At 47.5% G+C, this 27,500-nt stretch overlaps 2 protein-coding genes across 2 annotated transcripts in view; one reads left to right on the forward strand and one right to left on the reverse strand.

Moving 5' to 3' along the window:
• The window catches only part of lrba (LPS-responsive vesicle trafficking, beach and anchor containing), a gene marked incomplete at its 5' end in the record, with an annotated part of 387,967 nt that overhangs the window by 199,741 nt on the left and 160,726 nt on the right, over nucleotides 1-27,500 (reverse strand). The window contains 4 exons of the mRNA XM_084454694.1: nucleotides 10,372-10,508; nucleotides 12,717-12,860; nucleotides 20,401-20,525; nucleotides 22,861-22,867. Coding sequence (XP_084310820.1) covers nucleotides 10,372-10,508; nucleotides 12,717-12,860; nucleotides 20,401-20,525; nucleotides 22,861-22,867 — 413 coding nt within the window. The remainder of the gene's footprint in view (nucleotides 1-10,371; nucleotides 10,509-12,716; nucleotides 12,861-20,400; nucleotides 20,526-22,860; nucleotides 22,868-27,500) is intronic.
• Nucleotides 7,470-8,549, forward strand: LOC311322502 (protein mab-21-like 2; the record flags this gene model as incomplete). Its single annotated transcript, XM_084454575.1, has 1 exon — nucleotides 7,470-8,549. The coding sequence occupies one exon, from the start codon at nucleotides 7,470-7,472 to the stop codon at nucleotides 8,547-8,549; it is 1,080 nt and encodes a 359-aa protein (XP_084310701.1).

Here is a 27,500-nt window from a genome sequence, read left to right on the forward strand (position 1 = left end):
GGCTGGGAGGAGCAGGCAGGGAGGAGCAGGCTGGGAGGAGCAGGCAGGGAGGAGCAGGCTGGGAGGAGCAGGCAGGGAGGAGCAGGCAGGGAGGAGCAGGCAGGGAGGAGCAGGCTGGGAGGAGCAGGCTGGGAGGAGCAGGCAGGGAGGAGCAGGCTGGGAGCTCTCAGCTACGCTCCTCAGGAGCAGGGATTATCTGGTAGCCAGTTAGCCTCCTTAGGGGAGAGGGAGGGAGGGGGGGGGGGTGAGAGAGAGAGAGAGAGAGAAGGAAGGGGGCCCAGATCAAAGAGGCCTCTCTCCCGCCAGGCTCAGTGAATTCTCATCAGGTTCCTCCAGTGCTGGGTGAGGGTTCTGATAATGTTGGGTGTGTTCAGGGTGAGGGTTCTGATAATGTTGGGTGTGTTCAGGGTTCTGATAATGTTGGGTGTGTTCAGGGTGAGGGTTCTGATAATGTTGGGTGTGTTCAGGGTTCTGATAATGTTGGGTGTGTTCAGGGTTCTGATAATGTTGGGTGTGTTCAGGGTGAGGGTTCTGATAATGTTGGGTGTGTTCAGGGTTCTGATAATGTTGGGTGTGTTCAGGGTTCTGATAATGTTGGGTGTGTTCAGGGTTCTGATAATGTTGGGTGTGTTCAGGGTGAGGGTTCTGATAATGTTGGGTGTGTTCAGGGTTCCGATAATGTTGGGTGTGTTCAGGGTTCTGATAATGTTGGGTGTGTTCAGGGTGAGGGTTCTCCTCTTCTGAGAATGGCCCAACGACACGTTCTGTCATCCAGGACGCCGGTACGTCCCCGACAAGCCTGTAGCGCTCTATAAAGATCAGAACATCAGGGGTCAGGATCTGACCCAAGCCATCGGGCCAAAACAATCAAAGGTTTGGGCCCAAAACCCAACGGTTCTGTAATTTGAACTGACAAGAGGAAAGACAGAGGAAACTGGACTCTCCAGCCTTGCTAATGTACTACCACGGAGAGGCTAGTGTACTATGATGGAGAGGCTAGTGTACTACCACAGAGAGGCTAGTGTACTATGATGAAGAGGCTAGTGTACTACCACGGAGGCTAGTGTACTATGATGGAGAGGCTAGTGTACTATGGAGAGGCTAGTGTACTATGATGGAGAGGCTAGTGTACTATGATGGAGAGGCTTGTGTACTACCACGGAGAGGCTAGTGTACTATGATGGAGAGGCTAGTGTACTACCACGGAGAGGCTAGTGTACTATGATGGAGAGGCTAGTGTACTACCACGGAGAGGCTAGTGTACTATGATGGAGAGGCTAGTGTACTATGATGGAGAGGCTAGTGTACTATGATGGAGAGGCTAGTGTACTATGATGAAGAGGCTAGTGTACTATGATGGAGAGGCCAGTGTACTATGATGGAGAGGCTAGTGTACTATGATGGAGAGGCTAGTGTACTATGATGAAGAGGCTAGTGTACTATGATGGAGAGGCCAGTGTACTATGATGGAGAGGCTAGTGTACTATAATGAAAAGGCTAGTGTACTATGATGGAGAGGCCAGTGTGCTATGATGGAGAGGCTAGTGTACTACTGTATGATGGAGAGGCCAGTGTACTATGATGGAGAGGCTAGTGTACTATAATGAAAAGGCTAGTGTACTATGATGGAGAGGCAAGTGTGCTATGATGAAGAGGCTTGTGTACTATGATGGAGAGGCCAGTGTACTATGATGAAGAGGCTAGTGTACTATGATGGAGAGGCCAGTGTACTATGATGGAGAGGCAAGTGTGCTATGATGAAGAGGCTTGTGTACTATGATGGAGAGGCAAGTGTGCTATGATGAAGAGGCTAGTGTACTATGATGGAGAGGCTAGTGTACTATGATGGAGAGGCTAGTGTAATATGATGGAGAGGCTAGTGTACTATGATGAAGAGGCTAGTGTACTATGATGGAGAGGCCAGTGTACTATGATGGAGAGGCTAGTGTACTATGATGGAGAGGCTAGTGTACTATGATGGAGAGGCCAGTGTACTATGATGGAGAGGCCAGTGTGCTATGATGGAGAGGCTAGTGTACTATGATGGAGAGGCTAGTGTACTATGATGGAGAGGCCAGTGTACTATGATGGAGAGGCCAGTGTGCTATGATGGAGAGGCTAGTGTACTATGATGGAGAGGCTAGTGTACTATGATGGAGAGGCTAGTGTACTATGATGGAGAGGCCAGTGTGCTATGATGGAGAGGCTAGTGTACTATGATGGAGAGGCCAGTGTGCTATGATGGAGAGGCTAGTGTGCTATGATGAAGAGGCTAGTGTACTATGGAGAGGCTAGTGTACTATGATGGAGAGGCTAGTGTACTATGATGGAGAGGCTAGTGTGCTATGATGGAGAGGCTAGTGTACTATGATGAAGAGGCTAGTGTACTATGATGGAGAGGCCAGTGTGCTATGATGGAGAGGCTAGTGTGCTATGATGAAGAGGCTAGTGTACTATGGAGAGGCTAGTGTACTATGATGGAGAGGCTAGTGTACTATGATGGAGAGGCTAGTGTACTATGATGGAGAGGCTAGTGTACTATGATGGAGAGGCTAGTGTACTATGATGGAGAGGCCAGTGTGCTATGATGGAGAGGCTAGTGTACTATGATGGAGAGGCCAGTGTGCTATGATGGAGAGGCTAGTGTGCTATGATGAAGAGGCTAGTGTACTATGGAGAGGCTAGTGTACTATGATGGAGAGGCTAGTGTACTATGATGGAGAGGCTAGTGTGCTATGATGGAGAGGCTAGTGTACTATGATGGAGAGGCTAGTGTACTATGGAGAGGCTAGTGTACTATGATGGAGAGGCTAGTGTACTATGATGGAGAGGCTAGTGTACTATGATGGAGAGGCTAGTGTAGTGTACTATGATGGAGAGGCTAGTGTACTATGATGAAGAGGCTAGTGTACTATGATGGAGAGGCTAGTGTACTATGATGGAGAGGCTAGTGTACTATGATGGAGAGGCCAGTGGAAAGGAGAGCTGCTAGTCTCGGGGGGATTACAGCGGAGTTGTTTTGTTCCTGTTCTCAGGCGCTGACCCAGATGAGAGCATGTGACAAGCCGTAAGAATAAGCAGCCATCTTCGCCTTTTGCCAAAAGCTGATACTTACTGTGATAGGGCCTCTTTGGATCTCCATGCGAAGGGGAGAGTGGCCAAAGAGAACCAGCATCCAAATGATCCAGGAAAATGTTTGCAGATTGGTTGTCTGGTTTTGCGGATATTGTAACGAAGCCTTATTCGCTCATACACACGCTGATGACATTCTCTACCCCAAACAATACCGAGAGCAGGTCAGCTGCTTGAAGTGGACCTGACGACAACAAGATGAGCGCTCAACTATATGCTGAGTACTTTGGCTTGAAAAACAACCATGTACTGTATGGGTGTATGGGAAAGCAAAAGCTATTTTCAGATTTGCATGCTTCAACTATAATAGGGTAACGGTTGTCACGACACAGACATCAGTTGAACCCTGCTTCAGACATGATTGTGCTCATTCCTCGTGAATGTATGAATTTATATTCCAGAGATGTGCGCTGTGTACTGACCTTGTCAAGGTTCAGAGTGTATTTACAATTTGTCTTTAATAGCCATTCCTACTGTCACCATATATTTCATTAAGCTACAGTTAGCGTGTTGCGTTACATTCAGACATGTTCATGACCCAGAGTGTATATCCATCTTTCTGGAGCTGTGCTTTTGATATGAAACAGCCTCAAACTGAAATAAAGACCCGTAGACGTTGTTTTCTCCTCCTGCGTCTCTCTGCTACGGCCTCCGCTGCTTCTACATGACTGCTGCTGCACTCGGGGATGATTCACAGGAAAAGAATGTCAAATCTCAACACTTTAGCATTTCTCTAAGTCTTCCCGATAAATCAGGCTTGTGGGTTATCTGCACATCACGGCTGTAGCTCCTCTTCACAGGCCGTATCTCTCACTGTTCAGACCGGAGCGCGTCTCTCTTCTCATAGTTAGGAGACGCGCATCCCAAAATAATGTGATTCCTGATTGAGTTTATTAAAGTCAAACCGCAGATCTGAGACAGTCTGAGCTCTACAGAGAAGTCACACAAAACAAGTGTGGAATTGTTTGGACGGGAAACCAATGACATCATAAAAATATATCAATTGTATTTTGCACTATTAAAAGCACTTTGAACCCACATTTCAAATGACTGACTAAAGCTCAAATAAGACACACAGCCTAATACACACAACCCAACACACACAGCCTAATACACACAACCCAACACACACAGCCTAATACACACAACCCAACACACACAGCCTAATACACACAACCCAACACACACAGCCTAATACACACAACCCAACACACACAGCCTAATCCAACACACACAGCCTAATACACACAACCCAACACACACAGCCTAATACACACAACCCAACACACACAGCCTAATACACACAACCCAACACACACAGCCCAATTCTAAGCTGTTGTTCAGCATAGCGGTGTTAGTGAGACCCCAGACGGCTCCTGCCCCCTGTGTAGCGAGGCCGGTCTCAGAGACGGGGGGACGGAGGGATATGACACACAGACCCGCACCATTTCAACAGATATGTTCTGGATCTGAAAACTCTCAACCTCTCTCTCCCATCTTCCCAGCGGATGAGTGTGTGGTTCTCCATGTTCCCAGCGGATGAGAGTGTGTGGTTCCCCATGTTCCCAGCGGATGAGAGTGTGTGGTTCCACTATTCACGACTGCAAACAGACCTGTACCGTAGATCGCTTGTGGTCTAAACCAACAGCCCTGATATGAGGGCATGAATGATCTAGGATTTGAGGATAATGGCTGAAATGTCCAGTTCCAGTCTGTTGTCCAGTACTAATACAATGTGTTCAGGTTCTGATTCAGAAAACCTCCATGTCCTGGAGAGGTCTTTCATTTTGCAGCAGTACAACCATCCCGTGCAGCCGGATCAGCAGAACACAACCAAACATATCTTACCTGCTGAAAACTATCTATCCCTCATATTCAGCATCAAGTACATTTCGTTTATAAACATGTATTAGGTTAATTGACGACTAAGCAAGCTCGCCCATCAAATTAGAATAAATAAGAATATCAGTGCACATTTTACACGTGGTGTAAAGCCTATGTCATTATTATCGTTTGTCTATGTGTTCCTACTGATTAATAATCGGCTTCAAAATTCGACGATATTATGAAAAAAATGTTGAAATAAATTGCATGGAATATGCATGCATAGCGATAATTAAAGTTTAGGTTTAAACCAAAGGGCATCACCGACGTCCAAATGCGACACGGAAAATGAGAGACGTTTTCCTGACTCAAATGTCCCAGGTCTCTGGAATGAGAACGCGTCTAATTAAGGGGACAGGCCGCGAGGACGCCGCACTAGACAGAGAATGTCCAATTGACTCCCTGATGAATTTAACACCAAGCGCCAAACGAGCTTCGTCTCATTAACTCGAGTACAAGGAGAGGCTATGCCGGGAGCTTCAGGCAGATCAATAGTTGCAAAGACTTCAAGTGACTTCCATTGAGAACACTGCTTTATTTTTCGCCAATCTTGTGCACCATCACTGAGCAGCCGTGTCCCCCCCCGGGCCTCGCTGCGACCTGTGATGGCTTCTTAAGTCATCTAACATGACGGCGGGGTGATAAGGGGACTTCAATTACAACCCCGGCTGAAGCCCTGCTATGCTAAATTATTCAGAATGGACAAGGTTCACAGCCGATAAAGCGATGGCGAGATTAAAATTATGTAGCCTCTATTCTAAACCGTGCACCTTCTAAACATTTAATTCAGTTAAGGAAAACGTTAAAGAGAGAAGAGGAATTCAGATTTCCAAACACACATTCAAATAACATGCTGTATTAAATGACTAAACTCTGATTTCTAGGAAAATATAGGCCTACTATTGGTGCTTGTATTGTCTTGTTTATGCGTTAAAAAGTGCATTGCAGGTGCGGCCGTTCAAGGCCCAAACCTCCCAGGTCATCTTGTGATCTACACAGGCTAAAACTGCTCCAACATTTCCATCCCGCTCTGCAGACTACATCGGTTATTAGAATTGTGGGCGCGTGAATGGACGTCTCTTCCAGCGCGCGCTCAGCCCACTGAGCCCACGGCCTGGTGAAGGTGAAGAGGGCGGTTGCTGATATTCTAGTATTTTATGAGACAGTTTTTATCTTTTCGCATGTGTAGGCCCATCAAATACAGTTCACGGGCCTAAAGGCTACAACAACAAAATGTAGGATCGACACTGTTGAAGAGGACTGTCTGCAATTTAGCAAAACAATGATTTCCTGTCAATGACACAATATTTTAATTTTAATTTAATTTTAATTAATCACAATATTGATCATTCAATATTCTGCCGTTTAATGTATTTAATCAAATTGACCTTATTATCACACACCGCTCCAGCTCAGGGAAAACATAGGTTTCTCAACTCGGATCTGACAAATAGCCTACAGAAAATTGCTTAACAATCTATACATTTGCAAGGAAGTGTAGCCTACTTTTATTTTAAAAGAACATAATTCAATCAATAGGTTACATTACTAAGGGATTAGAAGTGCGATTATATGCCCAAAAAGCGCTAGGCTATAAAAACTTCTAACGTTTCCAAACATGTTCGTGCCCTTCAGACGCCCGGAGAGCACGGGGGAAGAAACACGTCGCTTTCCACACATGCAGGTTCAATGCGTCCACGAGCATGCGAGGATCTATGCGTGCAACGGCATGCCATGTTATTCCTATGCCCTATTACGCACCTGGAAATGAATAGCAGATCAAAATAGATGCAGTTGTGGGTTTAAATAAATGTTTTGTCTATTCGATTGGAATAGAAGATAATACAATGTTTATAGGAAAGTCCCCATTTGGCTCTGGTGTCTGGAGCTGGAGCGGAGGCACCGCGCGCAGGACGGTGGAAGGCAGAGTGCGCCTCTCCGCGCGGAGTGCCTGTCGGCGGCGGCTGTGATTGGCTGCTCGCACTGACAGCTCCGCAGTTGATTGCAGGAAGAGAAGCCCGACCCCTTCCTCTCCTGCTAGGGACCATTCATAAACTACACTGGTCCGAGCTCAGCTGAGTGTGAACAAACAGCGGGGCGAGGGACAGAATAGCGCGCAGTTTTCACTGACAACGGAGATGAGTGGCCAGGGCGCGCGGTTTATCCTGTAGTGTCTGCAGCCGAGGACACGGACAGTCTCGCGCACTGAACCCACCCCGTCAGGGAGTGCAGAGTATGGACTGATAGACTATCTAGCAGCCTATTACGTTGCATCTTTATCCATTTCCTCCTGACACTGACGTCCATCCGCTGTGAAGCATAAAAAGAAAAGAAAAGTCGATTCTATCTGTTTTCACTGCTGGAGTGAGATCTGCCTCTGGCTTCACCGGTAAGCATTGGATCCGTCGGCGTACTGCGACTCTCCGGTGTATAACCCGGACCTCTGTCCAAACATGATTGCGACGCAGGCAAAGCTGGTTTACCAGCTTAACAAATACTACAACGAAAGATGCCAAACTCGCAAGGCAGCCATTGCAAAGACTATCAGAGAGGTTTGCAAGGTGGTGTCAGACGTCCTGAAAGAGGTCGAAGTGCAGGAGCCCCGTTTTATTAGCTCTCTAAGCGAGATAGAGGCGCGCTATGAGGGGATGGAAGTTATCGCCCCCAACGAGTTCGAGGTGGTGCTTTACCTGAACCAGATGGGGGTGTTCAACTTCGTGGACGACGGCTCTCTGCCCGGCTGCGCGGTGCTGAAGTTGAGTGACGGCCGCAAGAGGAGCATGTCACTGTGGGTCGAGTTCATCACCGCCTCGGGCTACCTCTCCGCCCGGAAGATCCGCTCCCGTTTTCAGACTCTGGTGGCTCAAGCGGTGGACAAATGCAGCTATCGTGACGTGGTGAAAATGGTCGCGGATACCAGCGAAGTGAAACTACGGATCCGGGAGAGGTATGTGGTTCAAATTACCCCTGCGTTCAAGTGCACTGGAATCTGGCCTAGAAGCGCTGCCCAGTGGCCCATGCCTCACATTCCGTGGCCTGGGCCGAACCGGGTGGCTGAGGTGAAAGCAGAAGGCTTCAATCTCCTCTCCAAAGAGTGCTACTCACTAACCGGGAAGCAGAGCTCGGCGGAAAGCGATGCCTGGGTCTTGCAGTTCAGCGAGGCCGAAAATCGTCTCCTGATGGCGGGCTGCAGGAAGAAATGTCTCTCGGTCCTGAAGACGCTGCGGGACCGCCACCTGGAGCTGCCCGGCCAGCCGCTCAACAACTACCACATGAAGACCCTGCTGCTGTACGAGTGCGAGAAGCACCCGCGAGAGACCGACTGGGACGAGTCCTGCCTCGGAGACCGACTCAACGGGATTCTCCTCCAACTCATCTCGTGTTTGCAGTGTCGCAGATGTCCCCATTACTTTTTACCAAATTTGGACCTGTTTCAGGGCAAGCCCCACTCGGCCCTGGAAGCGGCCGCTAAGCAGACGTGGAGATTAGCGAGGGAAATCCTCACCAACGCGAAGAGTTTGGACAAATTATAAACTGATTGTCAGACTATCGCTGTAATAGTGCCGAAGGACGTTTAGATCACACTTCAGAGCGGAGGAAAAAAGTGGCCACGATTCTCCAAGCAATGTGAAACAATTGAAATCAGAAAAAAGCAAGCAAACAGTTTTACAACATGGACGGGACATTGCCAGAGTGAGAGAAAGAGAAAATTGAAGGTACTTTTAAGCTAAGTGTAGGCCAATAACTTTTGATTGTCTTGTTTTAAATGTTTTCACAAAGTGAAGAAATTTTTATTTAAAATATATGCACAAAATCTTTAAGTGAAATAATAAAAATGTAGTGTGCCAAGTTCAACATTTTCATTATGTGACCTTAAACTGAAATGTTAATAAAACGAAGTAAATTACATTACAATTTGGCCTTGTGTCTGGAACATGCTTGGGGTTCAGGATATATCCTTTATTTCAAATTTTAACCATTATTGCTTGACAAGGAACAGTTAGGCTATATAATAGCTCTTTATTGATATATATATATAGGATATGCTAAACACACACACAATGATATACAAAGTCTGATCTATAGCCTACTAATAAGTATTATAATAATTAGTGATGAAAGTCAAGATTCCCCCACGAAAATCTGCGACAGATTACATAAAACATATTTGAGAGCTGTAGGCTGTTTCAGGCGTGACAATATTATATTCTATTATATTCTATTCTATTATATTATATTATCATTAGTGCGTGAGCATGAGATGCTCAACGTGTTCGATAGTGTAAAAGTCCGCCGGTGCTTCCTACAGGCCTACAGTCTAGAGAATTCAGGACGATGTTTTCATTTAGCACAAACCTGCGCTTTCACAGGAATAAACAATACATTATCTAGGGTAGCCTATTGGTTTAGGAAGCGTATTATTAGCATGTCATTAGCATGTTCTGAATTGCGCTACCTCGTTTATAGCAAACGGAGAAGCCAGACACCACACTGTCATGTCACCACTTGTAACCTTAGTGTTGCTTTCAGCCGGGTACAAGTCAATTTGGCAGTTCAACGCAAAGTATAAGAAATTGGAGGACTAACGTCAGACGTGTCTGTTTATTAAGGATATCACGATATATTGTACCCTCCTCATTGACTCATGACTCCCACGAGCATGGGGGGAAATAACCCAGTTTGTCTCGTCATAGCTGCCAGATGAGCCGAGGTGTGCGGGTCTTTTCCAGCCAGGCCCGGCTCAGTAGTGTTCCTGCTACTTTAGGTTTTTATAGAACACACCGCTGGACGTCAACATTAGTGTAGCCTACTTTTGATGCCAACATTCATCGAAATAATAGTTTATTTCATGACCCAATTTCGGTCAACATGCCATATTTGCACAAGTTTAATACCCATTCTAATTCAGCATAAGCAAAAGCCCTTATTCATAACAGCCTAAATTAAATTAAATTAAATATGATAGGATATGTAGCCTATGCTTAGCCTATATTTTTACGCCGAAAATAAGGACCCTTCGATCACTCATTGCAAGTCACATTTTGTTCTTATGTGCCTAATTCAGCGGAAACAGCGAGACTGCAGGCAATCTGCAAACTGCTTAAAACCACGTTATAAACAGGCTCTAGTTTGGGCGATGCGCAGCTCAATATGCATCATTTGCATTTTCATTCATCAACAATATTCCAATTGATAACGGTGGAGGCCTAAGCAGAACAGGCCTAGGCTATAGCGACCGGCATGCCTTCACTGCTATGAGGACCGGGGTCGAGGAAAGATGGCCATTTTGAAGCTCGCTTTAAAAATGACATTTTGAGGCGCTCAAAATCAATGGAGTTAAAGCCCCTCTCTTACCTTGGGATCGATGGTCTTAAAGCCGGGCGCTTCCTCATCCACCTCGAAGTACAGCTCGGAGGCGGTGATGGACAGCGTGCCTCTCAGCGCGGCCGCCGGGGCCACCAGCTGGGCGCTGGTACTCAGGTTTACTGGGCCTGCGAGACGGACGAGGCCCAAAACAAAACATTAGCGCCTAAAACCGCTCCCCTCCCCTCTCATTGCACCAAAACACTGCCTTTCAAAGGGCACCAGCGTGCAAAAGTAAACATATAAACTCAACAAGGGCACGGATTGACTTTGATGGCGTTTTTTTCTGTCCTTGAAAAGCCGTAAGAACAGGCTACAAGCTACAGGCATCCTGGTCGGATTCGTTATGTGGGTTGAGATTAGACGGGCTAAAACAAACTGGACCTGCAACACATCCGTTTGATTTACCAGAAATATATGATCAATTATGGAATAGCAGATAGTAGGCTATTGTTACTAATTGCAGTAGGCCTATTAAACTCTATTATCCTAATATTATCATAATTCATGCATTTTCGTGTTAGGTTATCTTGTCGATTTAGATCTCTTGAATAGCGTGGGTTGGAGATATATAGCTATAGGCTACAGTATCAGCGTGATCACTGCTAGGTGTTTGGCCCGCGGCTCCGAGTCAAATCAAGCCCGAGAGAGAGGCAGCCTTGTCACAAACCCAACCCGCTGTCAATCAGAAACCATTGATTGCGGGCTGGCGCGAGCTCTGTTTAATCTCTCATCAATCTTAATTCACCCGGATGACAAAGAGCGCGCGGCTCTGGGGAGGGCGGCTCAGCCCGCGTCGCTGCTTTGTATCTGCAGATGTGCGGCAGAGAAACTCGGACCTCGGCGTGATTTCCCCAAAGCACCCTCTCTCACACACACGAGATGGAATAAACAGATATGTTCATTTGCCGTCTCACCCCTCTCCCCATAGTCCTCGCGCGCATTAACATGTAATCCGGGGGTTGAAATAACATTTTTTCAATCACTCCCCTACATTCAATTACACCTGCATCAGACAGCTGCTTGCGCTGTCGCGGACCCCCGGTACAATAGGCCTATATCCACTTCATCTCCCAATCCATGTCACTTTATTAGGCAGGATCACCGCTTAATCCCCATTGTCATTACGGGCGTTTCTATAATTGCACTCTGATGCGCCATTTCCAGTGAACGTGTTACCCAGAAATATACATAAGGAAATATGGATTAGAATGCAATCCGATTAGTATGATAACAAACACGTAGCCTTAACAAAGAGAATACATCATATCGGTGATAGTGCGGCGGAACGAGTTCAAATGGCTCAAATTGGTCTGAAAATTAATTACAATATAATATTTGAATTAGCGTCTAATAGGCTACAAGATGGAGCTCATCAGCATAATTATTGCAAGCTTGATTGTTGTCTAAATGTGGCTTCCTAGCCACAGTCAAAATGTTTTGGCAATGCACATTTACAGATAGGCTAAAACAAAACACAACCCTATTTAGCATTTGGTTATCTTGACAGTGTCAGCAGCTTTTCTTGTCTTTTGGGCGGGTTGCTAAAATGCTGTTTAATTAAATTGAAACAGCATTACGCTGGCTCGTGCAGTCTGTAAGGAGACCACGCGCTGTTTATGGTGCACTTGTCCTCGCGCCTGAACACGTCATTCATTATGAACAGAGTCAGAACCACCTAGACAACCACGAGGGCCGCGAGGCCAGGAGAAAGCAGCCTGCGACTATTAACTACTACAATGCATTTTACATTTTATAGAAGGCCTACAATTTATAGAATTTAATACCAAACACAATACGGATGCTTTGAGAAAGCCATATATATATATATATATGTGTGTGTGTATATATATATATATATATATATATATATATATGTGTGTGTGTGTGTGTGTGTGTGTGTGTGTATATATATATATACATATATATATATATATGTGTGTGTGTGTGTGTGTGTGTGTATATATATAGCAGCCAATTCTGGCCAACAGGAGTTGTGAGCGTGATTTCTTCCTGCCTGTGGCAGGTGAAGATGCGGAGCCAGAGTGATCAGAGGCCGTGATGAGGGAGGCTTGTCAGAGGTAATGGAGGGACGTGATCTCCCCTCATTAACGGTCTGGAGCCCCGTTATAACACACCTCAAAGGTATCAGCACAGCGCAAGGGTGCAAGACGTGTGGGAGAGAGAGAGAGAGAGGGAGAGAGGGAGGGAGAGAGGGAGAGAGAGAGGGAGAGAGAGAGAGAGAGGGAGAGAGAGATAGAGAGAGAGAGAGAGAGAGAGCTTGATTCTGTGTTCGACCTGCGCGTGGAAGACATGACAGGCCTGGTGTGCGTTACCTGTTAGGTTCTCCAGTTCTTTCTCCTCCAAGGAGGACAGCGTGTCATCGTCCCCGTCCAACAGGGCCTCAGTGTCCGGGTTCTGATTCCCTAGAGCCGCGCTTCTGATGGACGCTTTGCCTTTGAGAACATCTTCCTCGGGAGCTGAAAAGGAACGGGGCATTTTAAAACCCAGTCATGCGTAATTGCTGTTCTACCCAGTGCAATTTCTGGTCAGAGGTGAGTCTGCTACAGCCAACCCTTCTGAGTTTGCCTCCCCAATACAGATGCAAATAGACACCGCTTCTAGACATGTTAGAATTATATTTTACTATGCCACATGGACAGCAGATGTTACAGGATACATAATTCAAAATGTATCTCTTTGGTCATAGCAAACATGTAGTGGCCAAAGGGTAGCATTATAATGTGTTTAAGTATTTATTGTAGCCTAATATAAAGTCAAATATAAAATGTATATTGCCTAGGTTGAATGCTTTCATACACATATTTAAATCAAACTATATCATTTTTTAATTTCAGTTTGGTTTTTGGAGTCACATGAATTATTTTACAACAACATAATAATAATAATAATAATAATAATAATTATTATTATTATTATTATTAAACATTAATACAAACATGCTTGATCATTTGTGTAATTAGTGCAATACAAAGCATACTAAAAACAAACTGCTAAAAAGACTATTCAGATGCCCCATGTCTCCATACTAACAAGTTCAAAGTGGTGCAGAGAAATATGGCATCAAGAAGCAGGAATGTAAACAAGCAAACTAGATTAGTGGAGAACTGGCATCATTCAAACGACACTGTATACAATTTTCTTGCAATATACTAAAATTTGTCAAGTTTTCATACTGTCTAAACACGGCTGATCTACTCAATGGCCCATGCTTGCCTGGGGAAGGGACCAGGCAGGGTTAGATTCACAAACACGACTCTTATCTGAGGCTGCTCACGCTGGCACCACGCCAGCTTCGCCCGCGCTGCAGAGGGGACCGACTTTCTACTCTGACTTCACTTCACTTGTACAAATCTAATATTCCAAGTCCAATTGTATGATTTCACAGTTATTCCTTTGGGCAAACTGTAGACTACTCCATTTCTGATGTAGATTTGTCAGCCGCTGTAATATGAACTTGAAACATAAAAGGTGCAAACATATCTAACTGATACATGTGACTGATAACAAGCACCGGAAATCACTGTTAAAAGGTAATTAATGTTTTAACTTTAAGAGGCTTTAAAAGACATCAAAACAAATAGAATATTTCTGGCCAGAGCGATATCCAGTAACAAGCGCCAAACACATCCCAACACAGCCGGGCCACGCTGCCCACTTTGATTTACACTCAACATGACTTGAGGTTCCAAATGGATTATTTAAGAAAAATGGTAATCTGCAAACATTTACAGAGCCCCGCGTTCCCCCGGTTCCCCTGCGTTCCCCCGCGCATGTTAAAGATACACACACACGGCCATACTGGACATGAACTGGCAACTCTTCCATCTATGTAAACACAGTTGGCTAGACAGGGCAGTCCCTCACACGCGTGTGTGTGTGTGACATTATGTGTACTTGACAAGGCCTTTACAAACACACGCACACACACACACACACACACACCAAACTACTGGACAGTACCAGTGGCCTCTTCCGATCCCTGGCAACAGCATCACCCAATTTCCATGTCCTCACGACAGACAATTCCATGTCCTCACGACACACATTTCCATGTCCTCACAACAGACAATTCCATGTCCTCACAACAGACATTTTCACATGTAGCTGCATCGCTGGGGACGGACTCTCAAACTAGGAGAGAATTGAGGACTGAGAAATCTCTTGTCATGGAAAATATGCAGCTCGCTGATATTTAGAATGGTCTTCCTGTAATTAAGTCTCCCTAGAGGATTCTTTAGTTAGTGGCACTGAAATTACTACCAGCTTCCTAATACATACCACATGCCACAATATTCACACCAAGCTAGGAGACTGGGGGCTTGACAGAAGAGAGAGTTTTAAAAGCAGACATGTGCATTTGAACTTCTGCACATTCCACCCTAAACATTTCTCAGTTACTCTCACCACAAAACTCAATATTCCCCTAGAATGTGTCAGATAAAACACCCCTACTACCGCTGCCAGTACTACTACTATTACTACTACTACACCTACTACTACTAATACTACTACTAGTACTATTACTACTACTACTACTACACCTACTACTACTACTACTACTACTACTACTACCACTACTACTACCACTACTACTACTACTACTACTACTACTACTACTACCACTACTACTACTACTACTATTACTACTACTACTACTACTACTACTAGTACTATTACTACTACTGCTACTATTACTACTACTACTAGTGCTACTAATACTAGTGTTACTACTACTACTACTACCATCACTACTACTACTATTACTACTACTGCTAGTATTACTACTGCTAATAATACTAGTGCTACTACTACTACTACTACTGCTATTACTACTAGTATTACTACTGCTACTAATACTAGTGCTACTACTACTACTGCTATTACTACTACTGCTGCTACAACAACAAACAATAATTTCTTTCTACTACTATCAGCACAGTTATGAGAAAAAAAGAGTAGTGTTAGAAATTCTTGTAGGCTAGTTTAAAATATGCCACAAATATGAAACACAAAAATGTGATATGGTGAATATATTGAGAATACCTAGATACTTAAATCATATTTGAGAATGACAACAATGAACAATCTTGAGCAGGAATGATACATGAACAAAACACCCATCAGGGCACTTGAAGCAGATCATTCATGGAGCCAGGGGCAGGGACATGAATAAAAACACACACGTTACCCCCTTTTTTCGCCCTCCCCTAAAGGTTCAAACGCTCGTCTATATGCGACTCAAGGCATGTGGAGGCAGAGCAATTAAATTGTCAGAATTAACAAATTTGTTTTTAACAAGAGCGTAGCCAGGAGTGTGGAGCTGAGGTGCGTATTGATGGCCAGAACAGAGCCATTACTCTTCAGGTATTTACCCTGCCCCTCCTGGTCCACCGGCCCCGGCCCCGGCACAATCCCTCCCCAGGAAAGATGGCTCTTTCCAGCCATGAATACATGAGCAGCCTCCCCGGCCCCCGGCCCCCGGCCCCCGGCGCGTGCCTGGCCGGTCAGAAGGAGCATGCCTGAGCTGGGCCCTGAAGGGACAACTGCTTTATTTGCATATGGTGAAAGGATGCTGGTTATGATGGCCAGTTTAAATAAAGGCTCTGGAATTGAATTGAATATGAATTCATTGAAGTTCCTTTGAAAAAGCAGGGAACGTCATGTACAAATAAAATAACATTAGTCACAATGGTGCTGATCCTGAGTGAGGAAAAAAACTTTTGATAAAAATCATTTTTTCATACAGCCTACATGTAGGTGTGACTCCATGATTTGCTACAGACGTTCTAATGGTGGTTCTCACTAGAAAGGCATTCTTATGGTGGTTCTCACTAGAAAGGCATTCTTATGGTGGTTCTCACTAGAAAGACGTTCTAATGGTGGTTCTCACTAGAAAGACGTTCTAATGGTGGTTCTCACTAGAAAGACGTTCTAATGGTGGTTCTCACTAGAAAGGCGTTCTAATGGTGGTTCTCACTAGAAAGGCATTCTTATGGTGGTTCTCACTAGAAAGACGTTCTAATGGTGGTTCTCACTAGAAAGACGTTCTAATGGTGGTTCTCACTAGAAAGGCGTTCTAATGGTGGTTCTCACTAGAAAGGCGTTCTAATGGTGGTTCTCACTAGAAAGGCGTTCTAATGGTGGTTCTCACTAGAAAGACGTTCTAATGGTGGTTCTCACTAGAAAGGCGTTCTAATGGTGGTTCTCACTAGAAAGACGTTCTAATGGTGGTTCTCACTAGAAAGGCGTTCTAATGGTGGTTCTCACTAGAAAGACGTTCTAATGGTGGTTCTCACTAGAAATACGTTCTAATGGTGGTTCTCACTAGAAAGACGTTCTAATGGTGGTTCTCACTAGAAAGACGTTCTAATGGTGGTTCTCACTAGAAAGACATTCTAATGGTGGTTTTCTCACTAGAAAGGCATTCTTATGGTGGTTCTCACTAGAAAGACGTTCTAATGGTGGTTCTCACTAGAAAGACGTTCTAATGGTGGTTCTCACTAGAAAGGCGTTCTAATGGTGGTTCTCACTAGAAAGGCGTTCTAATGGTGGTTCTCACTAGAAAGACGTTCTAATGGTGGTTCTCACTAGAAATACGTTCTAATGGTGGTTCTCACTAGAAAGGCGTTCTAATGGTGGTTCTCACTAGAAAGGCGTTCTAATGGTGGTTCTCACTAGAAAGGCGTTGCCACTAGTAGCCTGAAATCATGTTGAATCCAGACTTGATCAGGCACTAAATGTTTTCTTTGGGGGGGTGACACTCTCCCCGCTCTCCTCCTTCATCTGATGAAAATAATTACAGCCAGATATGACCTTTGTGCTCCGTTTGAAACCCAGGCCTGCACTCTCATCTACCGACACACTTCCGCAACAAATGTTGGGTCGACGAAAACAAGAGGAAAGGTTACATCAGAAAATGGAGGCCGGCGGGCCTCAACGTCAGAGAGTTATTTTAATGATATACTCTGAGCTGCAGCTGGGCAGGACTCTCCTGGGTAACATGTCCACGACTCGGCAGGCTGGTGGCTACTTTCTCCTCAGTCTGGAACTCGACAAGAAAAACATACATTGTCCAGTGGAATTTGTCCTCCATATGGTGTTGCATATTTAATGGTTTATGTAATTGTAGACTATCCATTTATAGATGCACCATCTACTGCTCTGCTCAATAACAAACCCAGAAAACCAGTCAGAGAGGATCCCATTCATTTACCATTCAAAGCAGTCAGAGAGGATCTCATTCATTTACCATTCAAAACCAGTCAGAGTGGCTCCCATTCATTTACCATTCAAAACCTGTCAGAGGGGATCCCGTTCATTTACCATTCACATGAATGTGGTTTCACCAGTCAATATTCTTAGGAAAAGAGAAGAGGAGAATAAAGAAATAAAAGTGTGTGTGTGTGAGTGTGAGTGAGTGAGTGAGTGAGTGTGTGTGTGTGTGAGTGAGTGAGTGTGTGTGTGTGAGAGAGAGAGAGAGAGAGAGAAATGGAGGTAGAGAGAGAGAGAAAGGGAGATAGGGAGAGAGAGAGAGAGAGAGATGGAGGTAGAGAGAGAGAGATGGAGGTAGAGAGAGAGAGAAAGGGAGAAAGGGAGAGAGAGAGATGGAGGGAGAGAGAGAGAGAAAGGGAGAAAGGGAGAGAGAGAGATGGAGGTAGAGAGAGAGAGAAAGGGAGAGAGAGAGAGATGGAGGTAGAGAGAGAGAGAAAGGGAGAAAGGGAGAGAGAGAGAGAGAGTGAGAGAGAATGACCACTAGGCCGCGGGTCTCTTTCTCCAGCTGCTTCCCCAGAGTGGCCATTAGGACGTCCGGCTGGTCTCCCAGGACGCGGGGATTCTGAACGCTTATTGCTTTTAGATCACATTCTTATTGACTTGTGTCCCCCGGCTCGTTAGTCTCAGAGCCCTGTCCTCTCCGAGGGGGACGGACTACCTTGGGACAGATTGAAAACATTTTTGGCCCAGAAACGGCCCGTTATTGGCGAGTGCAAGAGGTTAAGCCGGTAAAACCAGGCCTGGCGTGGTGCTGATTGCAAACCCTGGTGTGGGCAGCAACGGATACTGTCTTAGCAGAAACAAGGGATTATGGGTACTCTAGGGGGAATATGACTCCTACTCATAATGAAGGCAGTCATGTGACATGGCGTAGCGTAGAGGAGGACTGGGAGATGGTGCTCAGTAATTGTCCTCAAATCTGCACCTGTTGTTACGAGCAAGTGCAAGAGAAGAATTGATTGACGGTGATTCTAATACCTGAAGCGAAAAAGGAATCAATGTTGTTGGTTTTAACGACTTCTCCATCTTCCAGGTAATACGATAGTATTGATGTGTCCATTTAGCCAGGCGCTATTTCACCTCCTCCTTGAGGCGCTTGCTTTTACCAAATGAAAGGTATTTTTTTCAAGTGTAATATTTTAACATTTTACAGGATAATTACAATGCACTTATAATTGAATTGTTCTGCAGAACTTATAATATTAAATAGGTATAATGATAAGTGATACCACTGATAAAAGAACATAATTAATCTAGATTAATAAAACATAAAATAAAATAATTAATCTAGATTAATAAAACAAAAAAAATCATATTTGCCTGCAGAAAGAAAATATCTGATGAAGCCTCATACAATTATTCTTTGGTGACCTTCACATAGCTTCACCTAATTCACTGATTCATACTGTAATTGGTGACCCTTTTATAATCCCCCAAACATGAAACATTCAGAAGAAAAACTGAGATGAAAAGAGTGATACTGCATCTCCTACTGAAGGAGGCTAGAGGGACTCAGAGAGAGGACAGAGGAGAGAGGACAGAGGAGAGAGGAGAGAGGAGAGAGGAGGGAGGAGAGAGGAGAGAGGAGAGAGGAGAGAGGAGAGAGGAGAGAGAAGAGAGGACAGAGGAGAGAGGAGAGAGGAAAGAGGACAGAGGAGAGAGGAGAGAGGAGAGAGGACAGAGGAGAGAGAAGAGAGGACAGAGGAGAGAGGAGAGAGGAAAGAGGACAGAGGAGGGAGGACAGAGGAGGGAGGAGAAAGGCTCCACGCGCTCCTCACCAGCAGTGCCACGCCCTGCCATGCAACAAAGAGAATGGAACAAGCAAAATTCAACATTTTCCACTGAAATATCAGCCATCTCCAAGGCATCAAAGGGGAATTTAAAAGTAAAAGTAGGGCCGCTGACGCAGCGTGTGTGTGTGTGTGTGTGTGTGCGTGTGTGTGTGTGTGTGTGTGTGTGTGTGCGAGGCCAGTCAGGGAGATTAACGGTGTGAATTCAAATGAGGGTGCTTCTTTTACAGTGTCTGGTGGCCCAGTAAAGCTTTTACGGCTGCACAGCTAATTTTTACTGGCTGTACCTGCTGCCACCAGGTCGACCAGGGGGGGGAGGGAGGGGGTGACCAGGTCGACCAGGGGGGGGAGGGGGGGAGTGACCAGGGGGGGGAGGGGGGGAGTGACCAGGGGGGGAGGGGGGGAGTGACCAGGTCGACCAGGGGGGGGAAGGGGGGGGGTGACCAGGTCGACCAGAGGGGGGAGAGGGGGGGGTGACCAGGGGGGGGAGGGGGGGGGTGACCAGGTCGACCAGGGGGGGGAGGGGGGGAGTGATCAGGGGGGGAGGGGGGTAGTAACCAGGTCGACCAGGGGGGGGAGGGGGGGGGTGACCAGGTCGACCAGGGGGGGGAGGGGGGGAGTGATCAGGGGGGGAGGGGGGTAGTAACCAGGTCGACCAGGGGGGGGAGGGGGGGGGTGACCAGGTCGACCAGGGGGGGGAGGGGGGGAGTGACCAGGGGGGGGAGGGGGGGAGTGACCAGGGGGGGAGGGGGGGAGTGACCAGGTTGACCAGGGGGGGGAGGGGGGGAGTGACCAGGTCGACCAGGGGGGGGAAGGTGGGGGGGTGATCAGGGGGGGGGGTGACCGGGGGGGGTGACCAGGTCGACCGGGTGGGAGGAGGGGGGACTGACCGTGGAGGGCCGGGGGGAGGAGGGGGGAGGAGGGGGGTACTGACCGTGGAGGGCCGGGGTCCTGAGCGTGGCCCCCGTGTGCGTGGATCCAAAGGGGTTCCTGACGAAGCGACGGCGGCGCCTCAGGTCGTCCTCCCAGTAGTCGAGGCGCCAGAACGCTGTGGGCCGGCTGTGGAGACGGAGGGAGACATGTGGAAGTGATTACCAGCCAGCGTGATGCAGCCCAGCGCCGGGGCCACCGGCCCGGCCCGCATACAGAAAGCCTGCCTTGTTTTTACTGTCTGTCTTTTTTCCACGCACATACACACACACACACACACACACGTGCGCGCGTGCACACACGCGCACACGCACACACACACACACACAAGCGCGTGCACGCACGCACACACACATGCGTGCACACACACACACGCACACACAAACATATGCGTGCACACGCACGCTGAACAATATATAACCTTCATATGTGGCTAAGGTGCACCTAGGACTTTCTTTCTTTCTTTCTTTCTTTCTTTCTTTCTTTCGATGCTTTTAATGTCTCATGTAAAGCACTTTGAATTGCCTTGTTGCTGAAATGTGTTATATAAATAAACTTGCCTTGCCTGCCTGTCTGCCTGCCTGCCTGCCTGCCTGCCTGCCTGCCTGCCTGCCTGCCTGCCTGCCTGCCTGCCTTCCTGCCTTCCTTCCTTCCTTCCTTCCTCCCTCCCCCCCCCCCCCTCTCTCTGAGAAGGTTGATTAAGCCCTAAATACATCAGGACTGTCTGGATGAGGCGTTGACAGAGTGATCAGTTTCCCTCCACTCTGCTGGTGTGTGCTCTCATCCTGCCTGGGCCCAGTCCAACACCACCCCAACACCCCCCCAACACCACCCCAACACCCACCCAACACCCCCCAACACCACAGAGGACCCATCTCTGCCTGGGCCCGGTCCAACACCACCCCAATACCCCCCCAACACCACAGAGGACCCATTTCTGCCTGGGCCCGGTCCAACACCACCCCAACACCCCCCCAACACCTCCCCAATACCCCCCCAACACCACAGAGGACCCATCTCTGCCCAGCCCAACACCAGCCCAACACCAGCCCAACACCACAGAGCATCACCAGGACCATCTCTATCTGCAGCCGACACCATTTCTCTCCCCGATGTTCTCTCAAATCAAAGGGATTTAATTAAAACAATCTGCTAAAATATTCATGACCTTACGACCCACGGGCACAGAGCACAGCATATGAAAATATAATAAAACATGTACCCCCTCCACACACACACACACACACACACACACTCACACACACACACACACACACACACACACACATCTACATCGAAATAACTCATTTTTACTTGGGAATGAAATTTGCTAACTTATTCCATTACATACAATGCAGCGGCCACTCAAAAGAAAGAAAGATGCCTTATTTGGGGAGGGATGAATGCAAGGGCCTGTCCTGAGGGAACCAGGGCGCTGGGAGAGAGACGCTGGGAGAGACGCATCTATTCATCCAGTCCAGGTATTTATTTGGAGGTAGTATAGGGGTTGAGTGCGGGCTGGTGTCTGTAGCCCTGCTCACCCGGCTGGGGGCTGATTTATGGAGGCCTGGTGAAATAGAAGTGTGTGAGTCCATTGTGCTCTGTGGACGCGAGAAGAGGTTTTATTGAGCAACAGGCCCTGTTCACCCAGGACAGATCAATCAGGATAATGGCCGCCTAAGTGCCCTCTAGATACACACCTCTCTTACGCCACATATTTCACTGACAGTCTGCAAATATGTTAATGCAGACTAACCACAATGAATATTACAGGAGCTCAAAACACACTAAAAGGCAACATACCAGGGAAATCCTCTATTACTTAAACTAAAATAAACTAGTGGAAGGTATAGAGAGACAGTAGAACTCTGCTGGTATCAGGGAGACAGTAGAACTCTGCTGGTATCAGGGAGACAGTAGAACTCTGCTGGTATCAGAGAGACAGTAGAACTCTGCTGGTATCAGAATGCTCTGCTGGGGCCTCACTGCTCTGCTAGGGGCCTCACTGCTCTGCTAGGGCCCTCACTGCTCTGGTGGGGCCCTCACTGCTCTGCTAGGGGCCTCACTGCTCTGCTAGGACCCTCACTGCTCTGCTAGGACCCTCACTGCTCTGCTAGGGGCCTCACTGCTCTGGTGGGGCCTCACTGCTCTGCTAGGGCCCTCACTGCTCTGCTAGGGCCCTCACTGCTCTGCTAGGGCCCTCACTGCTCTGCTAGGGCCCTCACTGCTCTGCTAGGGCCCTCACTGCTCTGCTAGGGCCCTCACTGCTCTGCTAGGGGCCTCACTGCTCTGCTAGGGCCCTCACTGCTCTGCTAGGGCCCTCACTGCTCTGCTAGGGCCCTCACTGCTCTGCTAGGGCCCTCACTGCTCTGCTAGGGCCCTCACTGCTCTGCTAGGGCCCTCACTGCTCTGCTAGGGGCCTCACTGCTCTGCTAGGGGCCTCACTGCTCTGGTGGGGCCTCACCACAAATCTTCAGCCCAACACCAAAAGATCACACTGGGGCTTCTAAAAGGGGAAGGGCTTTAGACAAGAAAATAAATACAATTTCAAGCAGGCGCTTTAAGACCTCTATGCCCTGACTAATGAAAACCATTAATTACTTGATTTATCTGGTCAAAAGAACAACAGCAGCTGTCTCAGAATGGGCTGGCCTGGTGGCTGCAGCTGGTTCTTCCTACAGGCTTCCCAGCGCGGCGCTCAGACAAGGGCCTTTAATAGCATGCATGCTCGCTCCACCAGCATCAATATTTCACAGGAAACATTCTTCACACAGGCAGAGAGTGGATCCCAGAGCTCTCACATTAAAAATGGATTTAGCAAGTTGGAGGCGTGGTGAGCAGCCGGGGGAGAGAGGAGGGTGTAAAGAGGCAGGAGGCTCTCTCTGCTCAGGGATCACTATCACACACACACACACACACACACACACACACACACTCTCTCTGCTCAGGGATCACTATCACACACACACACACACACACACACTCTCTCTGCTCAGGGATCACACACACACACACACACACACACACACACACACACACACACACACACACACACACACACTCTCTCTGCTCAGGGATCACACACACACACACACACACACACACACACACACACACACACACACACACACACTCTCTCTGCTCAGGGATCACTATCACACACACACACGCTCTCTCTGCTCAGGGATCACTATCACACACACACACACACACACACACACACACACACACACACACACTCTCTCTGCTCAGGGATCACCATCACACACACACACACACACACACACACACACACACACACACTCTCTCTCTGCTCAGGGATCACCATCACACACACACACACACACACACTCTCTCTGCTCAGGGATCACTATCACACACACACACACACACACACACACTCTCTCTGCTCAGGGATCACTATCACACACACACACACTCTCTCTGCTCAGGGATCACTATCACACACACACACACTCTCTCTCTGCTCAGGGATCACTATCACACACACACACACACACACTCTCTCTGCTCAGGGATCACTATCACACACACACACTCTCTCTGCTCAGGGATCACTATCACACACACACTCTCTCTGCTCAGGGATCACTATCACACACACACACTCTCTCTGCTCAGGGATCACTATCACACACACACACACTCTCTCTCTGCTCAGGGATCACTATCACACACACACACACACACACTCTCTCTCTGCTCAGGGATCACTATCACACACACACACACTCTCTCTGCTCAGGGATCACTATCACACACACTCTCTCTGCTCAGGGATCACTATCACACACACACACTCTCTGCTCAGGGATCACTATCACACACACACACACTCTCTCTGCTCAGGGATCACTATCACACACACACACTCTCTCTGCTCAGGGATCACTATCACACACACACACTCTCTCTGCTCAGGGATCACCATCACACACACACACACACACTCTCTCTGCTCAGGGATCACTATCACACACACTCTCTCTGCTCAGGGATCACTATCACACACACACACACACTCTCTCTGCTCAGGGATCACTATCACACACACACACACACTCACTCTCTCTGCTCAGGGATCACTATCACACACACACACACACACACACTCTCTCTGCTCAGGGATCACTATCACACACACACACACACACTCTCTCTCTGCTCAGGGATCACTATCACACACACACACACACACACTCTCTCTGCTCAGGGATTTTTATTTATTTATAATTAATAATTACATAGGTCTTACTAGTAACGTTACTTTTGACAATATATAAGGGTCATATTTGCTCGCGCTGTCTCTTGTCGGCGGCGGAGGCTACTGCAGTAAATTGTTTCGTTATTCCAAGGAAGTTCTGGACGACCCGACCACGAAATAATAATCTAAAAATAAACTACATGGAAGAAACGATATTTGTCAAAAATGGACACAAACAAGTGTGGGTAATGTAGATTCACCCACATTAAAATGACACTGTTTCATAACCAAAAATCAACTCCTCGGGGTCCCTTTATTTAACCAGGCAAGCATTTCAGAACAAGTTGTTATTTACAAAGGCGGCCTGGCAAAAAGAATAAGCCTGGAGGGAAAGGGGATGGGGGGCTTCTCAGGAGGATTGAGGATTGTATGTATTGTATTAGTTGTCACAACATAATTCTGTTATGTCATTTTTATTCAATAATCAGTTGCCAAGCATTTGATTTACTTAGAGATCCAAGAGTTTCAGAATGTTTGTCTGCATGTTTCAGTAGGAATCTTTCAAATGGTGACTCAGTCTTCAGTCTTCAGTCTTCAATCCTCAGTCTTCAATCCTCAGTCTTCAATCCTCAGTCTTCAATCCTCAGTCTTCAATCCTCAGTCTTCAGTCCTCAGTCCTCAGTCTTCAGTCCTCAGTCTTCAGTCTTCAGTCTTCAGTCTTCAATCCTCTGTCTTCAGTCTTTGGTCTTCAGTGGACAGTCTTCAGTCTTCAGTCCTCAGTCTTCAGTCTTCAATCCTCTGTCTTCAGTCTTCAATCCTCAGTCTTCAGTCTTCAATCCTCAGTCTTCAGTCCTCAGTCTTCAGTCCTCAGTCCTCAGTGTTCAGTCTTCAATCCTCAGTCTTCAGTCTTCAGTCTTCAGTCCTCAGTCTTCAGTCTTCAATCCTCAGTCTTCAGTCCTCAGTCTTCAGTCCTCAGTGTTCAGTCTTCAGTCTTCAATCCTCAGTCTTCAGTCTTCAGTGGACAGTCTTCAGTCTTCAGTCCTCAGTCTTCAGTCCGCAGTCTTCAGTCCTCAGTCCTCAGTCTTCAGTCTTCAGTCTTCAGTCTTCAATCCTCAGTCTTCAGTCCTCAGTCTTCAGTCCGCAGTCTTCAGTCCTCAGTCCTCAGTCTTCAATCCTCAGTCTTCAGTCCTCAGTCTTCAGTGGACAGTGTGGCGCTGCTACCCGGTCTGGCCAGCGAAGCTTCCTGTTGTCCAGTCTTCCCCGAGCTGGGATTAGATGTGATCTTAATCTGTGACTAGAGAAGTCTTCCCCGAGCTGGGATTAGATGTGATCTTAATCTGTGACTAGAGAAGTCTTCCCCGAGCTGGGATTAGATGTGATCTTAATCTGTGACTAGAGAAGTCTTCCCCGAGCTGGGATTAGATGTGATCTTAATCTGTGACTAGAGAAGTCTTCCCAGAGCTGGGATTAGATGTGATCTTAATCTGTGACTAGATAAGTCTTCCCAGAGCTGGGATTAGATGTGATCTTAATCTGTGACTAGAGAAGTCTTCCCAGAGCTGGGATTAGATGTGATCTTAATCTGTGACTAGAGAAGTCTTCCCAGAGCTGGGATTAGATGTGATCTTAATCTGTGACTAGAGAAATCTTCCCAGAGCTGGGATTAGATGTGGTTTTAATCTGTGACTAGAGAAGTCTTCCCAGAGCTGGGATTAGAGCCCATGACATCACGGGGCAGTAGGGCAGTAAGATGGAAGGAAGGAGGGAAGTGAACTATCTGTGGGAGGAGAGAGGAGAGGAGAGGAGGAGCCTGGTGAGATCACACCAGCTGGGAACACAGGGGTGTGTGTGTGTGTGTCTGTGCATGAGTGCGTGTGTGTGCGTGTGTGTGCGTGTGTGCGGGTGTGTGTAGGCGGAGGGGGGGTTGTAGCTGTGCGCGTGTGTGAGTGTGTGTGTGCATGAGTGCGTGTGTGTGTGTGTGTGCATGAGTGCGTGTGTGCGGGCGGAGGGGGGGTTGTAGCTGTGTGTGTGTGTGTGTGTGTGTGTGTGTGTGTGTGTGTGTGTGTGTGTGTGTGTGTGTGTGTGTGAGAAAGCGAGAGAGACAGAATGAGAGTGAGAAAGAGAGAGTATTTGTAAAGGAGACGGTGCATTGTGGGACACAGGGGACAGGTAGCTGGCTGTGTCTCTGGTCATCTGCGAGGGCCCAGATTGGGCCCCGGGCACAAAGCCTCAGCCGTGTTGGGCTGTGATAGTCTCCCCACGCAAATGGCCTCTTCATCATCCTGCCCAGCATTCATCCGGGATGATGCTGCTGCAGCCGTGCGCGGCGCATGTCCCTGGGAACGCCCCCCCTCCCGGGGAAGGAGGGCTCCCCACAATACGCCTCCATCCATCAGAGGGCCGGCGTGGCGGGGTGATTAGTCGCAGCCTCCTCCGCCCGTAATTACCGCCGCGACCGGACTGATCAGCGGAGACGCCGCCACATCAGCCCCCCCGTCAGGGCCCGCCCCCCCCTCACCCCCGTCAGGGCCCGCCCCCCCCCACGCCGAGGGTGCTTCCACTGTTTCCACAGACGTTCATTATTCAGCCCTCCGTCTACGGCGGCGCCATTCTTCACGATCACAACAGCTCCAATCACAGAGGACCAGAGCAGCCCTGCCCCTCCCCGACACGCCGGGGTAATTAGGGCTCCTTAATTAGTCATTATTAGTTTACTCACGCTGCTCGCTAGGCCCGCCTGCGTGCGTGAATGTGTGTGAATGCGTGTGTGTGTGTGTGTGTGTGTGTGTGACTGTGTGTGAATGTGTGCGTGTGTGTGTGTGTGTGTATGTGTGTGAATGTGTGTGTGAATGTGTGCGTGTGTGTGTGTGTGTGTGTGT

This window comes from Borostomias antarcticus, assembly GCF_949987555.1.
Source record: "Borostomias antarcticus genome assembly, chromosome: 20".
Taxonomy (NCBI): Eukaryota; Metazoa; Chordata; class Actinopteri; order Stomiiformes; family Stomiidae; genus Borostomias; species Borostomias antarcticus.